Below are 14,122 nucleotides of genomic sequence, written 5' to 3'. Positions count from 1 at the left end.
AAGGCAATCAGGCCCAACTGGACCTCCCTCACACACGAAGGAGGCCAGAACATGGAAGAGGCAGTGACGTTATGCAGCAGTCCTAGATAGTTGAAGCTTCCATAATTTAGATTTCCACATGATTTAGGTTTATAGCACCTCACTTCAAACTGAGGCAAAGTTTGATAACTTTAGTCTGATAAGAAATTCCTCTCTCATTACTGAGAAATGCAAATAAACAATTCAGTTATGTAAATAAACTAAAGTTTACTCATCAACCAAAACGAGATTAAAAAAAAGTGTTAGAGTTTACAAGTCAAGTTCTTGAAAACACTAGATTTATTTGGTATTGATACCGCAGTAAGATTTGTGGATAGACATTAACCTCAACTTGTTCTTGACAAAGGGAGGATGCAGGCAGAATAACGTGAAATACCTATAAGTAAAGTTACATGACACTACTAAGCAAGAAATTTAGCAACAGAAAAACTACTTTAACAACAGCTGACAGCAAATAAAGCTGTTTTACAAATACAGACCAACAAAAACAGATTGTCCTTGAGGCCAAATCTTCCAGACTGCCAAATAATCTTTCAAACAGCTAAGGGAGAATCAGAGGACCATAATACAGAAGTGTGAGAGACAGGAAGAGCAGCTTGCCTGAAGAATAGGGAAATTAAGAATCCTTTTTATTCTCAGTTGGTTCAGGCCAACTGTAACAGGTTGAATGAGACTTCCTTATAAGTCAGACTACAGATTTATGTGCAATGTAACTTCAGAAGCAAAATAGCCACCTGAACTTGGACAAACAAAATCATGGCCAGAAACTGAGCCATGGACTGTTACATGAATATGATTAATGTACTTTCACTGTTCAAAAGATGAAGAAAGTCACCACATGCTGAGATTAATCTAAAACACTGGTCTTGCCTATGAAATTCTGGTAACAAAACGTGTTATTGGGGAAGAAAGATCTGTTGCTCTGGCTCCGATATGCTGAAGGAATAGTTTTGCTCTGTTAGGAAGAGCTGTTAAGCACCCTAACAGCCAGTGAGAGTGTATACTATCTATTCACAGACAATATTTGAAATGCTAATGCTCTTAAGTTGCCTGCATACCGTAAAGTTACTTCCTTCAATTTTAGGCACCTTAGGATAGGCTTTCATAACTTTTTTTCTTAGCTTTGCTAGGCTTTCCTCTGCCACTACTTTCCTGATCCCTTACTTGCTATAGTATAAAGTCCAGAACTGATATTGCACGCCACTCCTGCCCAACAAAACAGGCTCTCCTTATAAGTTCTTGAATTATCCTAGATAAGAAACAGTTCCCCTGATGGTAGCTGTCTTAAAAGTTTAGCCACTTTTCAATTTTTCACCTTGTATTGTAAGGGCAGCTTAGATAAGATTATAAGAGCAGCATTAACTTTTAGATCCTTGTAGAGAGACTCAGAAATCCCTCACCCTGAAATAAAAGTAGACAAAGATTTTATTCTGCTCCTAATTCCAGCCAGAGAATCCTGGAAAGAGAAGAAAAAAGGTACAAGGACAAGGTAATCTAATACAACATTTCAGTCTTCATGCAAAAGTGCTAACCAGGAGGAGGCTATAATTCACACTCATACTAGCACTGAAAAGGTTAGAAGCCCCCATTTAGAGACCCATAAAAACTGCTTAGCATCAACAAAAGCTCAGAGGTGACAAGCTGACTAGAGCACAGGACACTCAAGAAAAGTTAAGTAGTCCTTTAGAGAGGTGCCTCTGTAAAGGTACCTCTACATTCATGCTTCTCTGCTAACATTTTTATTTTAAAAACTTTTTCCAGATGGTAACTTCAGCCATAAGATAACTGAGAAAGTTTTCATTTGTGTGTGGCTATTCTTCTAGGGAAAAAAAGCAGAACCACTCTCCAATTTCTTTTCGGCATCTCCCTATGTTGTCACATTGTTTTTCACTTCCTTTTCATTGCAAGGGTTCCACCAGACACTGGTGTTGGTCTAAATTTTGGCAGATTTGGCATGCTCTGCACAGTCTATTCTAGAGCTTATTCCCTCACCCAATCCAAGTCACCTATCCCAACTTACATCAGTGTTCACTCACAATGACCAAGTAGACATCACTTGCCCTCGAGTACAAAGTATGCATGCACACTGAGGGACCAGCACATACTTCAAGAGTGCAGTAGAAAACTGAATACAAGACTAAGTAATTTTTGTTAATTCTGGCTGTATGTTCAGAGTGACCTTCTTCATTTCCAAGTCAATGTTTAACACAAAGACATAGCTTTTTATATATAATTTAGTCTCCAAGCAAGATCTTTATTAGACAGATTAAATATACCTTTCAGACAAAGAGGCTGAGTTTAAAACAGTTTAAGTAACTTCTTGTATATGCTTGGGAAGTGAATTAAAGTATTTTCATGTTACTTCATCTTTCAACTTCCACATTGTGGTATATCTCAACAGATCACTATGAAGTTCAATCAAGTTATTTCAGGCTTTGTAAAAGCAGTAAGTATTCCCATGAGAAAAAACAGGCTAAGAGGCAGGGTATATATATACGGCAAACAAATTGATTCTGAAGATAGTAAGTTCTAAGCCCCATACATACATACAGCCCCATACACTGCAACATGTTATCCATCTAAACCTAGTCCTTTGTCTACTTAAACAGAAAACTTATTTTACCATAGGCATCACGATGGAATATCTCAACTGCTTCTCAGAACAAGAAAAACCCACAAAGCCACATACACAGCTAAACCACTTGGCATACAATTACTCTATGAGCATTATCAGATGCTGCTTAACTTCTTAACTTTGGCCTCAATTCACCAGGATGCAGTCAAAGTCACTACATATTATTCGTTTTATAGAAATAAATTTGTATTGCTGCTGATTATTGGAATGGTCAAGATCTATAGTCTCAAAGGATCGTAAGATGTATTTTCATCTTACTTCTACTAGAAGACCACTTAACACAGTAATTCCCCAAGAGTGAGTGAGAAAAAGCAAGAAAGCACACATGAGTGAATGTGTAGGGGAGTTCAAATAGATTTGGTTTTGCTACGGATGAATCACACATATCTTTAATTCATAGTCTTCTGCAAGTAAGCAGGCTACAAAACGGGAAGGTTGGGCGGCAAAGCATTAGAAAATGCAGAGTTTGCAGTAGCACAGTTCTGTGATAAAGGAGGGCATGCCCATTAGGGCAGTGTCACAGGACTATCAAGTTCTTTAATTCATAGTCTATTTTCAACAGTTATTCTAATAGCTTCCTCTAGTTTTTCACTTGCCAAAACAGTTGATAGAAAGAAGAAGGAACAAAAACACACACACAAAACACCCAAACACACAAAACACCCAAACACACAAAACACCCAAACACACATCTACCACACCACGACTAAATCCAAGCACGTAAGAACAAAACAAATCCCCCATAAAATACGAGAGAATGTCACACAAAAGCAAGCAGTAGAGTTTTTAGAATGGTACAGTCACTTACCTTTAAATTTTGAGCGAATGTTTGCTAGTTCTTTGTTTATTCTTTTTATCTCAGCTTCTTTGCTTTTGCCTGAAATCAAAAGAACATACATCAGGTGGTGTTTCAGAGTACTGTTCCTCTAACCTCAGTAAGTTTAGCAATAATCACTGAAGATTAAAAAAAAAAAAGTGAATAGAAAAGGGGAAAACAAAACAAGTACATCAATCTTAGGCAGCTTACTTAAAAAACTTTAAGGCTTTAATCTATATTAGATTTTTTTTTTTTTTTAAGCGCAAAGCCACCTTCCCCTCTAAGCTTTTCAAGCAGCATTTTTACCCATTACACTATCCATCAATTGCTTCTAAAAACTATGGTCTTTGTTTCCTAAGCAAGCAACTGAGCATTAAAGGAAGCTTCAGTGAAATACTTCATAAATTCCTGAAGTCAGGAATGCCATCCTTTGGCAGATGGATGGCAGCCTCAGCAAAACAATGATTCCCCTCCCCTCTCCTGGTCATACAAAGGCATTCCACATATCAGACACCCAAGTTGGATTCACGATCAATCCCCAAATTGTCTCCTTACTACATTGGTTTTCTTCAGAAAGCAAGCATCTTGACATCAATAATGCAACTATTCAAACATCTCATGAGATTCATTTAACAGGCTGCAAACTTGCCTAGAATGAGCCACAGTTACGTTAAGCAAATTAGCATAATCTGCTATCTATTCCAGTTAGTTTTAAGGAGAAGATTGAGCAGTCGTCTGTCCCATCCCTCTCTTACTCCCCTCTCCAATTATCCCCATGTTTAAGCAACCCTTTGCACATAAATTTCAGCTAAAATGGTCCAAATAAAGTTTAAGCAAATACATTTTTATAGCCATTTTGAAGTCACACACAGATTCTCTAGCAATGTCAGGATCTGAGCTAACACAAGCAGCTGTGGAAGAGCAGAGGCAGCATTATCACTAACTACAATATATACATGCCAGAGATAACAGTTGTAGAGCAGCACTAGCACAATAGGTATCAAGTCCCACTGATGATTGAGGATAGCCACATAATAGGATACTTCAGTTTAACTCTTAACCTTTGAGTAATTAAGTTTCCTAAAGTTCCAGCAGTAACATTGCCTGATAGTCATATTCAGACTTCTAACTCATTATTGTTTGCATTAGAAGATGACAACATGAGATAAAGCATCACAGGAATGAGTGGCTTCACATGGCTCCACATACACGAACAGAAAGAAAAACAAATAAGTACAAATAAGTCAACCAGCCAAGAGATGCACGAATTTCAGCCAGGTTTTCTATGCCACCAAGGGGCAGCGTGTTTGGGAAGGTGTTTAATTGGCAAGTTTTCTTCACATCACTTGTAGAAGATCTTCAACAACATGACCAAGTGCATTTATTTTACCACCACTAGAACACTTAAGCACCCTTAAGGAAGGTAAGAACACTGTTGATAACCAATGGCATCAATGGCCATCGTGTACACAAACAGATGGCTAGGACGGCACTTAAACCACAGCGCATACAGATACTAAGATTTTCATATCCCACATCAGTTTAGTGCACATCCTTCTTACTTTCACTTATTCAGGCTTCCTCTTATTCAGGCTTTTCCAGTTTAAAAAGACTGATTAAATATCCATAATAAGAGGTTAAAAGAGGTGACTGCAATCCAGTAAACGTTGGCTGGCTATTTTGTGGATAAGACACCACAGTGTCTTTACAGTTACTTCACAACTGTAAAGTAACAAACAGAATACAGCAGCTCTGTTAATCTTATCCGAGATTAATAACTGAGCAAACTGATACCCAGCCACAATATTGAGACACTCAGTCAATTAATTTATATTTGGCAGTTGGCCAGTGTTCTTTCACCTTCGAATGCCATCTTGTTTAACACAGCACTGAATACTGCAAGTCAGAGGGCTCTTTGGAAGAATAAAGGGTGACTGTTCTTAATCTCCTATTAATCTAGTCTGTAGTCGGAGCTTCGATATTCCATGAACACCACCTTAACTAAGTCAGTAACTTCACATTAAATAAGAACAAGAAAACTCAAGAACAGGAATCAGATACGTTGACAATCTGTTCATTTGAAGACAGTGTTTCAGATGTACCATGACAGTAATTTGGCAGAAGACTTGCAAGATTAATAGAATGTTTTAAGGGCAGTATTAGTGGGCTGCTTGCAGATCATTTAGACCAGCAGGATTAACTTGCCTTTGCACTAAGCACAAACTGCAAGTTTGATGCACAAAGCACATCCACGACAATTAAGGAGAAATGCTACAAGTCTAATGATTAAAACAAAACAAACAAAAAGTTGATTTGGTGCTATCTATCCTTACAGTAGTAGTACACAGACATCTGAGATAAAAGCTTGCTTGCCTTGAAGATATATGAACGTGGACCTGAAGGCTCTAGCTACTGGACCAAGTGAGCTAGGCTGTAAACTCATTCTTTTGACTGTCGCCCTGCTGCAGAAGGTATCTGATCCATCTGTCTTATTTAAGCAGTTACCTCTCTCCCCCAGGTTCATATCCGAAGTTCACTCAGGTTCCTGAAAGGATTGTACTTCAGACTCTATTGACTGTTAGATTTCTGAGGCAAAAGCTGGATGATACCAGTAGATAAACCAAGCCCCTAGCCTATTATTGAGCTCTCGTATGCCTTTAAAGCCCAGGTTATTCAAGCCTCACCAAAAAGACTTTCAGACTTCCCAGAAATCCTCCTAATTCAGGTTATCTCAGGGTTCTCTCCCAGGATTCAGGCCTTCCTTCAACTTAATCAGTTTCTCTCTCCAGTCCTCTTACCAGGAAGGTCAAGCAAATAGGCCACAAAATGAGGATACCTTAGCCACAATACAAATAATCATTTCAGTATTTTTAGGACTGTCTCTGACAGGCTTCAAGTAAATTGCATAGAAACATCTGGATTGAAGGAGCTATTATACACAGTAGAAGTTTCCTTGAGGTTGCTGCTTTGCTTTCATATATATAAACCATCTACAATCTAGAAAGTTTTTGACAAAGTTTACACATTTATTTCCCAAAGGAACAGGGAAGCAGCTCTAAGCAGGTCTCCATGCAAACACTGAAGTTCAGTCTTGCTAAAACACTAGCAAGTCTTTTAATGGAGATTACTATATTGGCAACATTTAAAGCAAAAATAACAACAAATCTTTACAATAGTTTAAATATTCCCAGTACTCATCCAAACAATTTGTTTATGGTCAGTAAACAACACAGCTGAAACCACCTGCTAATGCATTTAATTTGTGCATAAGGCGGAATTGTTTCATTGTGTGACCCCTTAGCCCTAGTTGCCCTGTGTAAAAGGGCAGGGCATTTGATGATCCAACAATTAAGAATGTGCTATCACCAGTGTCCGAAAAACACAAAACAAAATGCTATAAACCATGTTGGACAGGGGTATAAGAACACAAGAACGCTTGATGGCATTTGTCTAAAAGAACATGCCTTTCTGTTCGCATTGAGTTATCAAATAGGTCTTTGAGACATAAAACAATTTTATTCAGTTTCCTGGTCAAGAAAGTAGAAAAATAAGTACTATCTAATACTAAGAGCAGCAGCTTCCCCTCTGAACTCTATAATGGTTACAAATATCCACTTGGGAAAAATGCAGGAGTTAATTCTTAATAGAAGCCATTTAATAAGTAGTAGAAACTCTTCTTATTAAAGATACTGTTAGGTATTTTCCTTAGAGGTGTTAGATAACATACCAGAGGTAAAAAACATGTCACTGTTTTCCAAGCTTAGTTTTTCCTGTGTTTTTAGGCTTTCATTAGCATCTATATTAGAAATATCTTAGCCAATTGTCAGATGGGTGGGAGGGACACCACAGTCAAAGCAGTACTAGCTTCCCTTCAGCAAGATATGCTGATGTAGTTTTGTAATAATTTCAATTCAAAGCCATACTCCTTACAAGACAGCAGCTCTGCACATCTTTAAAGGCACCAAAATAGCTCAAGTTTGTTGCTCTTCTGGACATCCTGATGTGATTACATATGCATTACTACCATGGAAAACATCAGTGACCTATTGATCACTTGCTGAAACTCATCACATTGCTTTGTAGTGTCCATTTTCAAATATGCAAACAGCTTTCCATACAACTGACTTTTTCCTAGTGGTTTTCCCGTATAAGAGGACCTCTCATGAAACAGAAAGGAGTCATAGATTTACTGTAATCTGATTACATTAACTCCTTTTCACCTAAAGGAAGAGAAAATAAATGGAAGAGAGTAGACACCAGCTACCACCTCCCATCACCAAAACTCCAATACTCTAACTGCAATAGTGTAAGGCAAGTGTAGTCATGCTAAGTGTTACCATGGATTTTTTTTCCCTAATTAGGCATTACAAATTAAAAAAAAAAATGCAGCTCAAATCTCTGAAAGTTTGTTTCGGCTGTCAGCAGGCAGTAAGGTCCAGCATTAATTAACACTAGATCCCCATATGAAGAGAAAGCTTACTGAAAGCTCATAGGTGAATAGCTTTATGAAAACTGAAACATCTATTTACAATTTAGTTATGAAAGGACATTGGCTCTTTTCAGAAGAAGCTTTAAGCTAAGAAGATACATAAAAGCGGAAGTACATTAGGCTATTGCATAAAGCAGTTTTTCCTCTTTCCTCAAGGGATCAGCATTTAACTTGCAGTGTGTTCACATCATACAGTTAGGGTTTCTCTTCAAGCAGGCGTGGCATTATTTGCACTGATGCAGTACAAGTCACCATGCGCTCCTTTTCATCTTAGTTTAGGTTCAGACAATAGAGAACAGTTTGGGGGGATTGCCCAAAATCTCCAAGTTTGACACTTCTATACATGATTACTTCCGGGACCTTATAAAAAGCAACCATCCCAAAAACTCCAAAACATCAAAAACCCAAACAATAACGAACACATTCTATCCAAGCATATTCTGAAAAAAACAGAAACTGTGGCAGGTAATGTCATATTCTCTACAGCAATCCCTAAGTAGCCTTTATTCAAGGCATTTTAAATCCAGCAAATATTTTATTATTCAACTGACACAATGGAGGTTGTTCAGCTAGGGTCATGTAAGACACTACCTGATTACCACCTCTCAGCTATCTTTAATCATCTGTGCCTATTCTTCCCTCTTTCTCAGCCAAATGGGTGCAAATCCAGCAGCACAATAAACCATTTGGAGTTCAATAAAAGGACCAAAAGAAAGTTTAGATAGATGAATTTGCACAGACACTTAAAAAAAACAAAAAAACAAAAACAACAACAAAAAAACACCATCCCCCTCAGATTAATCTCATGCTACCTGTGTTCTCCTTAAATCACTCTTCTGCAAGCAGACATAAGCAATGCAAACATTTGTTCACTATCGCATACTAAATCTCTGAGCATCTTCTCAGCTTGATTATGTCAGAAGCCATCAGGAAATTAGCTGTATTGGAAAAAACAGATACAGCCCTGCAAAAGAAATAGGCAAGAAATCGATTTCCACACATCCCTCCCCTTCAAATATCTTGAGGCATATGGTCCAATCACTCAGATGTATAGCAACATCAACTGTCTACAGAAATTATGCAAATCCTACCTCAGAATTACACCTCATCCAAATGGCAGAACCTAACTCTGAGGAGCAATGCACTAACTCCATGTCAAAAGCCACATGACCAATACAGAGTACAAAAACTGCACTAGCTCCACACTGCACTAGTCACACTACGATAGATTTCTTTCACCGTGTGGCTGTTCTCACCAAGAGCAAATATCTCTAAATAGGTAAATATTTATCATTTTACATCAGAGTGGATCAGATGTGAGGGGCATGCATGTGATATCCATTATCCACTCAAAAGGGAGATCAATCTGAACAGTTTAGTGCACTTTCATTACTCCCTACACTTGTTCCCCTATAACCTGATGCTCTTTACCCTGTGCATGGGTCCACATCCATTGAAATAAAGCTACTGAAGCTAAGCACCTCAAGAAGCCAAGCTCTTCCCCTTGCCCAGTACAAAAAAAAAAAAAAAAAAAAAAGCGTTAAACTGTCAGAGAAAAGATACATTGTTTTAATATGCATCAGGTTTATTTCAAGAAGAATAACCAAAAAAATGAAAGAGGCAATAGTTTATTCAAACAGATACAAAAACATTTAAAAAATAGACTGAAGGAAACCTCCGCTGCCCAATTTTAAAGTACCACTAAAAACATAAGGCAGTCATCTAAGGTAATGAGGAAAAACATTAAGAGTGGTCTTCTCCAAAGCTGTGGCAGCACTAGGTTTTGCCTCTGCATAGGCACATCCCATCAACCCAAGAGCAAATGATTCTTCCCTTCACAATGGAGGTTGGGGTTATAAGTAGCACACAATGTAATGAAAACTATTTCCCTCTCCCTATTTTTTGGGGGGTGAATATACAATAATGCTGCTGTTGTAACAGAATTGTCTACGTGACAGCTCACAGAGACCCAGGCGAGCACAAAGCCATTATCAACTCTGTATCAGTCCAGTTATTTTGCAGGCAAGATGGTTATGGAGTTTATAAAGCATCATGTTGCGTAATCAATTTACTTTAACAGTTGTCCAGTACAGATGAGGAAATACATTTAACGTTTTAAGGAATAAGGATTTCTTTTTCAAGAGTTTATATACTCACACACATAACATATGCCAATTTTCGTATCATTTACTAGTTCACACGTTACCCAAGAAAAGTCAAGGATCCTTTCAGATGCGAACAGCCCTTCATGGACCACCTGAGATTTCCAGGTCTGCTATCTGTACACCAGAATTTATTTCACAGTATAGCCAAGTTTTGTTGTTGTCCCATTGGGCTAAGTTAAATCTCTTAACTAAGTGCATTAGTTCAGCTTTCAATTTATAGTCTTCCAGTCACTTCTCTAGGGTCTAGAAAAGATAATCAAAATGCTATTTCATATATGTTAATGCAATTCAGTCGAGCAAAGCTCCTAGAAAAGCCCATATTATCTACTGACAATTCACCAGGAATTTAAAGGAATTGTTTTCACTTTTCTTAATCACTCTTCCTTCTGACACCTCCACCAGCAGCTTTACATGCAAAAAAATACAGCAACCTACAACAAGAAATTGTCCTGAAACATGTCTGAACAGTTAACACGAAGTATTGGCTAATTCAGTTTCTTATACTATTCAGTTTTTAATATTCAGTTGTAAAATTCATTTTATACTTGCTCAAAATAAAGAATAAAAGGTCAACTCTTCATTTGGAAGAAGTCAGCATTAGAACTTCACAGAGCCTAGACCAGCAAAGTCATTAAGCATAAGAAGCTTCTCATACAATTTGTGACTTCAAGTCAGCAGACTACTGGTAGCAAAAGCTTTATACACTTTTGCAGAACTAACATCTTAAGTAGACTTTCTTTAGTCATATTGGAAGTTATTTGTATATTCAAAGCATGTAAGACACATATGATATAAAAGCATTCAACAAAATGTATACAACAGTCAAGTTTATAGATAGGCCAAGTGCCAAAAACATGCCTAAATCACAGTGATAACCTACCATTAACTATTAAAAAGCCATATAATGCATGAGGACAAGAGAGAGACAAGGCCAGCATGATCGTCAAATTACTGATTTTATGAATTTGTAAAAGAATTTATATTATTTGGTGCTGCATACATTGTTAGTACACATGCAATATTTGATGCAAGAATATTAGGTATGTCCAAAACTAAAACGTCTTCAGTTACATAACCTAAGCTTTAAGGGATAATTAGGTTGCTACTTGGAAGCACACACGGTGCACCCACACGAGCACAGATGACAAACATGATCAGCATTTTTCAGCAACATACATAATACAAATCCATTAACTTTGCTGTTTCTTTGAAAGATCTTGCAATGTTTCAACTGTTAATTATGATAATCTGAAAGGGCTGTAAGCAAACAAACAACAAACCTTCAAACACTGGTAGCAGCACCACAAAAAATGCACAAAGCCAAAGTTAAGAAAAATACAGAATGCTAGTAGGTACGCCAGTGTGCCACCAAGTCTCTCCACTTCAAAATGGGAACGATGAGCTTAAGCTAGTAATCATGCTTGCAAAGCAGGGAGTCTCTAGAGAGCATGACTAAGTACATTTGAGTATCATCCACCAGCTCCTAGATAGTTGACAGCACCTTTGGAGTAGCTTTGAAAAAAAAAAAAAAATCATATGCCAATTAACAGCTATTAGAAAATGGTGTATACCCTACACTAGGGCAAACTACTTTGGTACAGCTATTTGGGAGCCATAATTACTTTGTATCTTTCTCATCTTCATTATGAAGAACAGCTTCCAAATAGGTATCCAAACAGTTCAAGTGTAGCTCTATTAGAGATACAATGTAAGGGTTAAATGCTTTGTGTTTCACAAATTAGTTGTATCGTTTTCACTCACAGTAGGAAATGCCCCTCCTTCCAAACTGGATATAAACATGGTTGATCTAGCAGCATTCATGCACTGGCTATGTACTGGAAAAAAATCTATGGGCAACAAGCAGTTAATTTTTTATACTCATTATATCAAGTAGTTGCATATCTATAAACCTAGGCTGAGAAGAGCCTGTTTCACTTGTATTGGATCCCATTGACAGAGAGAGGGGAGAAACATATTCTTCAACTGCAAGAAATAAAGATATGTAGAAAAATAAGTCATTATATTTCTAGATAAGTGAATGAGAATAGTCATTCAAAAATATTGGGGAGTTCTACCAGCAACAAGTTTAAGTGATGCAATACCATGTGAGATTATGTTACACATGCAGTTTACATAGAATTGTAAAGCACTAGATGCTCTTCAGTAAACAACTGGGCCAACCAAAGCACAGGAGCATTCAACTAACCTTGAATTGATATTTTAGAATTCTTCTTATACAGAACATAACAGTGAAGTCTGAAGGAAAGGGAGGGGGGGGGGTGAGGGGCTTGAGGATGAAAGTCTCAAAGGCCTGGAAGTTTGGTCTCCAAATCAAGAAACCTCACCCCTGGAGACAACATTTGCCTTGAAAAAGATTAAAGACCTTGAATTTTACTGGCGAGGTTCCTGGTTACATGCCTAAAAGTCTATATCAGCTAAATTCTGTTTAAGGACACTGTGCTAACCTAGTTTAACTGGTCTGTTTATCAGTACCACTTTCTGTCCCTCTTGTAGAAGTCAAAAGCCACTGCCAGGAAGCCTTCTGAAGATAAAGGAGGCTTTTCCAAGCCAGTTTGGTTACTCCAGAAAAAGCCTCCTTGGATCATCATAATTTGCCTAAAGCATGCTCCAAACCCACTTCCATCTTGTGAGAGCCAGGTTGTCACTGCTTCCAATGCAGCCCTACGTCACCCAGCACGGCAGACATAGACAAAACACGGAGCTATGTCACCACACCAGCGCTGCGACCTTAGCCCTTCCTCAGGCAGTTCTTGCCACATCACCTACTCCGGCCCTTAACTCGAATTAATATTGAACCACACGCAAATCCAGGCGCCAGAGAAGGACCATCCCTTGTACGTCACCCCCCCCCCCCCCAATCCTCCTTCAAACCCTGAAGGGCAGTTTAGAGGCCGGCTCAAACACATCCGCGGGCGGAGAGCCGCGGGCAGCTCTGCAGCAAGGCCACAGAGGCCCGGCCCGGCCCGGCCCGCCCCTCCACGGCTTCACGCCAGCTCCACTTCCGCGCCCTGCAAACGGCAATAACGGCAGAGCAGACGCCCACCCCTCCTGCCCCCCTTCCCTCGAAGCGCCTTTATTATTATTATTATTGTATTCCTTTTTTAAGTAAGGGCCGAGCGCAGGGCCCAGGGCGGCACCGCCGCGCCGCCCCCCGGGGCGCGCCGCCATTTCGCGAGCCGGGAGCGCCCCGCGCAGCCCGCGGTGGGGGGAGGGGCGGCGCGGCGCAACGGTCACAACGGCCGCTAGCAACGGCGCAACGGCCCGAACGGCGCGACGCGGGCCAAGCCCTGGCCCCGGCGCGGCCGCACTCACAGTTTCTGATGTCAGAGATGAAGACGGCCAGGCCCCGCATGCCATCGCCCTTCGACACCGCCGGCATCGTGGCGCGCGATCACGGCCGCCCAGCGACACGCCAAACCGCCACAACTGCTGCCGCCACCCGCTCGCTCTCCCCCCCGGGGCTCTTCGGGCCGCCGCCGCTGCCGTTGCCGCCGCCGCCTCCGCAGCGCGCAGGCGCCGCACCGCCCCCGCCGCCGCCGGGCTCGCGCCGCTCCGGCGCCACCTGCTGCCCGGAGGTGGCGGCGCCGCCGCCCCCAGCGGGGCCGCCGCCGCGGCCGCCATGCGCGCGCCCGGGGCCTGCGGTGCTGCGGTCCGCGGCGGGGCTGGGGGCCGGCGGCCGCGCGCCCGCGGCCCGATCTCCAGTCGGCACCACGGGGCCGGTGCGGGCGGCGGGGAGGGCCGCGGGCCCCCGTGAGGCGCGGGCGGGGCGGTGCAAACGCTTCTATCTATCCGCAGGTTACTGCTCACCCTCTGCTCCGCAATGGCCCACTCGCCCTCCCCTTGCCGTACCTGAGTAACCGAGACTTCTTATTTATTTATTTATTTATTTATTTTATTATTTTTAAGGCGAAATAATGCACTTTGCCTCAGAAAATGTAACCTCTAGGGGAGAAGGA

The 14,122-nt window shown here is 40.6% G+C and overlaps 1 protein-coding gene across 4 annotated transcripts in view; it reads right to left on the bottom strand.

Moving 5' to 3' along the window:
* AP2A2 (adaptor related protein complex 2 subunit alpha 2) overlaps positions 1-13,664 on the bottom strand; it is a 44,028-nt gene extending 30,364 nt beyond the window's left edge. For all 4 annotated transcript variants that reach the window (XM_088525800.1, XM_088525802.1, XM_088525801.1 and 1 more), the window contains exons 1-2: positions 13,479-13,664; positions 3,483-3,551 (exon numbers count right to left, since the gene is read on the bottom strand). In XM_088525800.1, the coding sequence (XP_088381926.1) occupies positions 3,483-3,551; positions 13,479-13,545 (136 nt within the window). In that variant the 5' untranslated portion in view covers positions 13,546-13,664. The remainder of the gene's footprint in view (positions 1-3,482; positions 3,552-13,478) is intronic.
* Between the last annotated feature and the right edge of the window lie 458 nt (positions 13,665-14,122).

This window comes from Tinamus guttatus, unplaced genomic scaffold (genome assembly GCF_059628265.1).
Source record: "Tinamus guttatus ecotype Peru unplaced genomic scaffold, ASM5962826v1 Tinamus_guttatus_pri_ptg000240l, whole genome shotgun sequence".
Classification (NCBI taxonomy): Eukaryota; Metazoa; Chordata; class Aves; order Tinamiformes; family Tinamidae; genus Tinamus; species Tinamus guttatus.
This window is presented reverse-complemented; position numbering and strand designations above follow the sequence as displayed.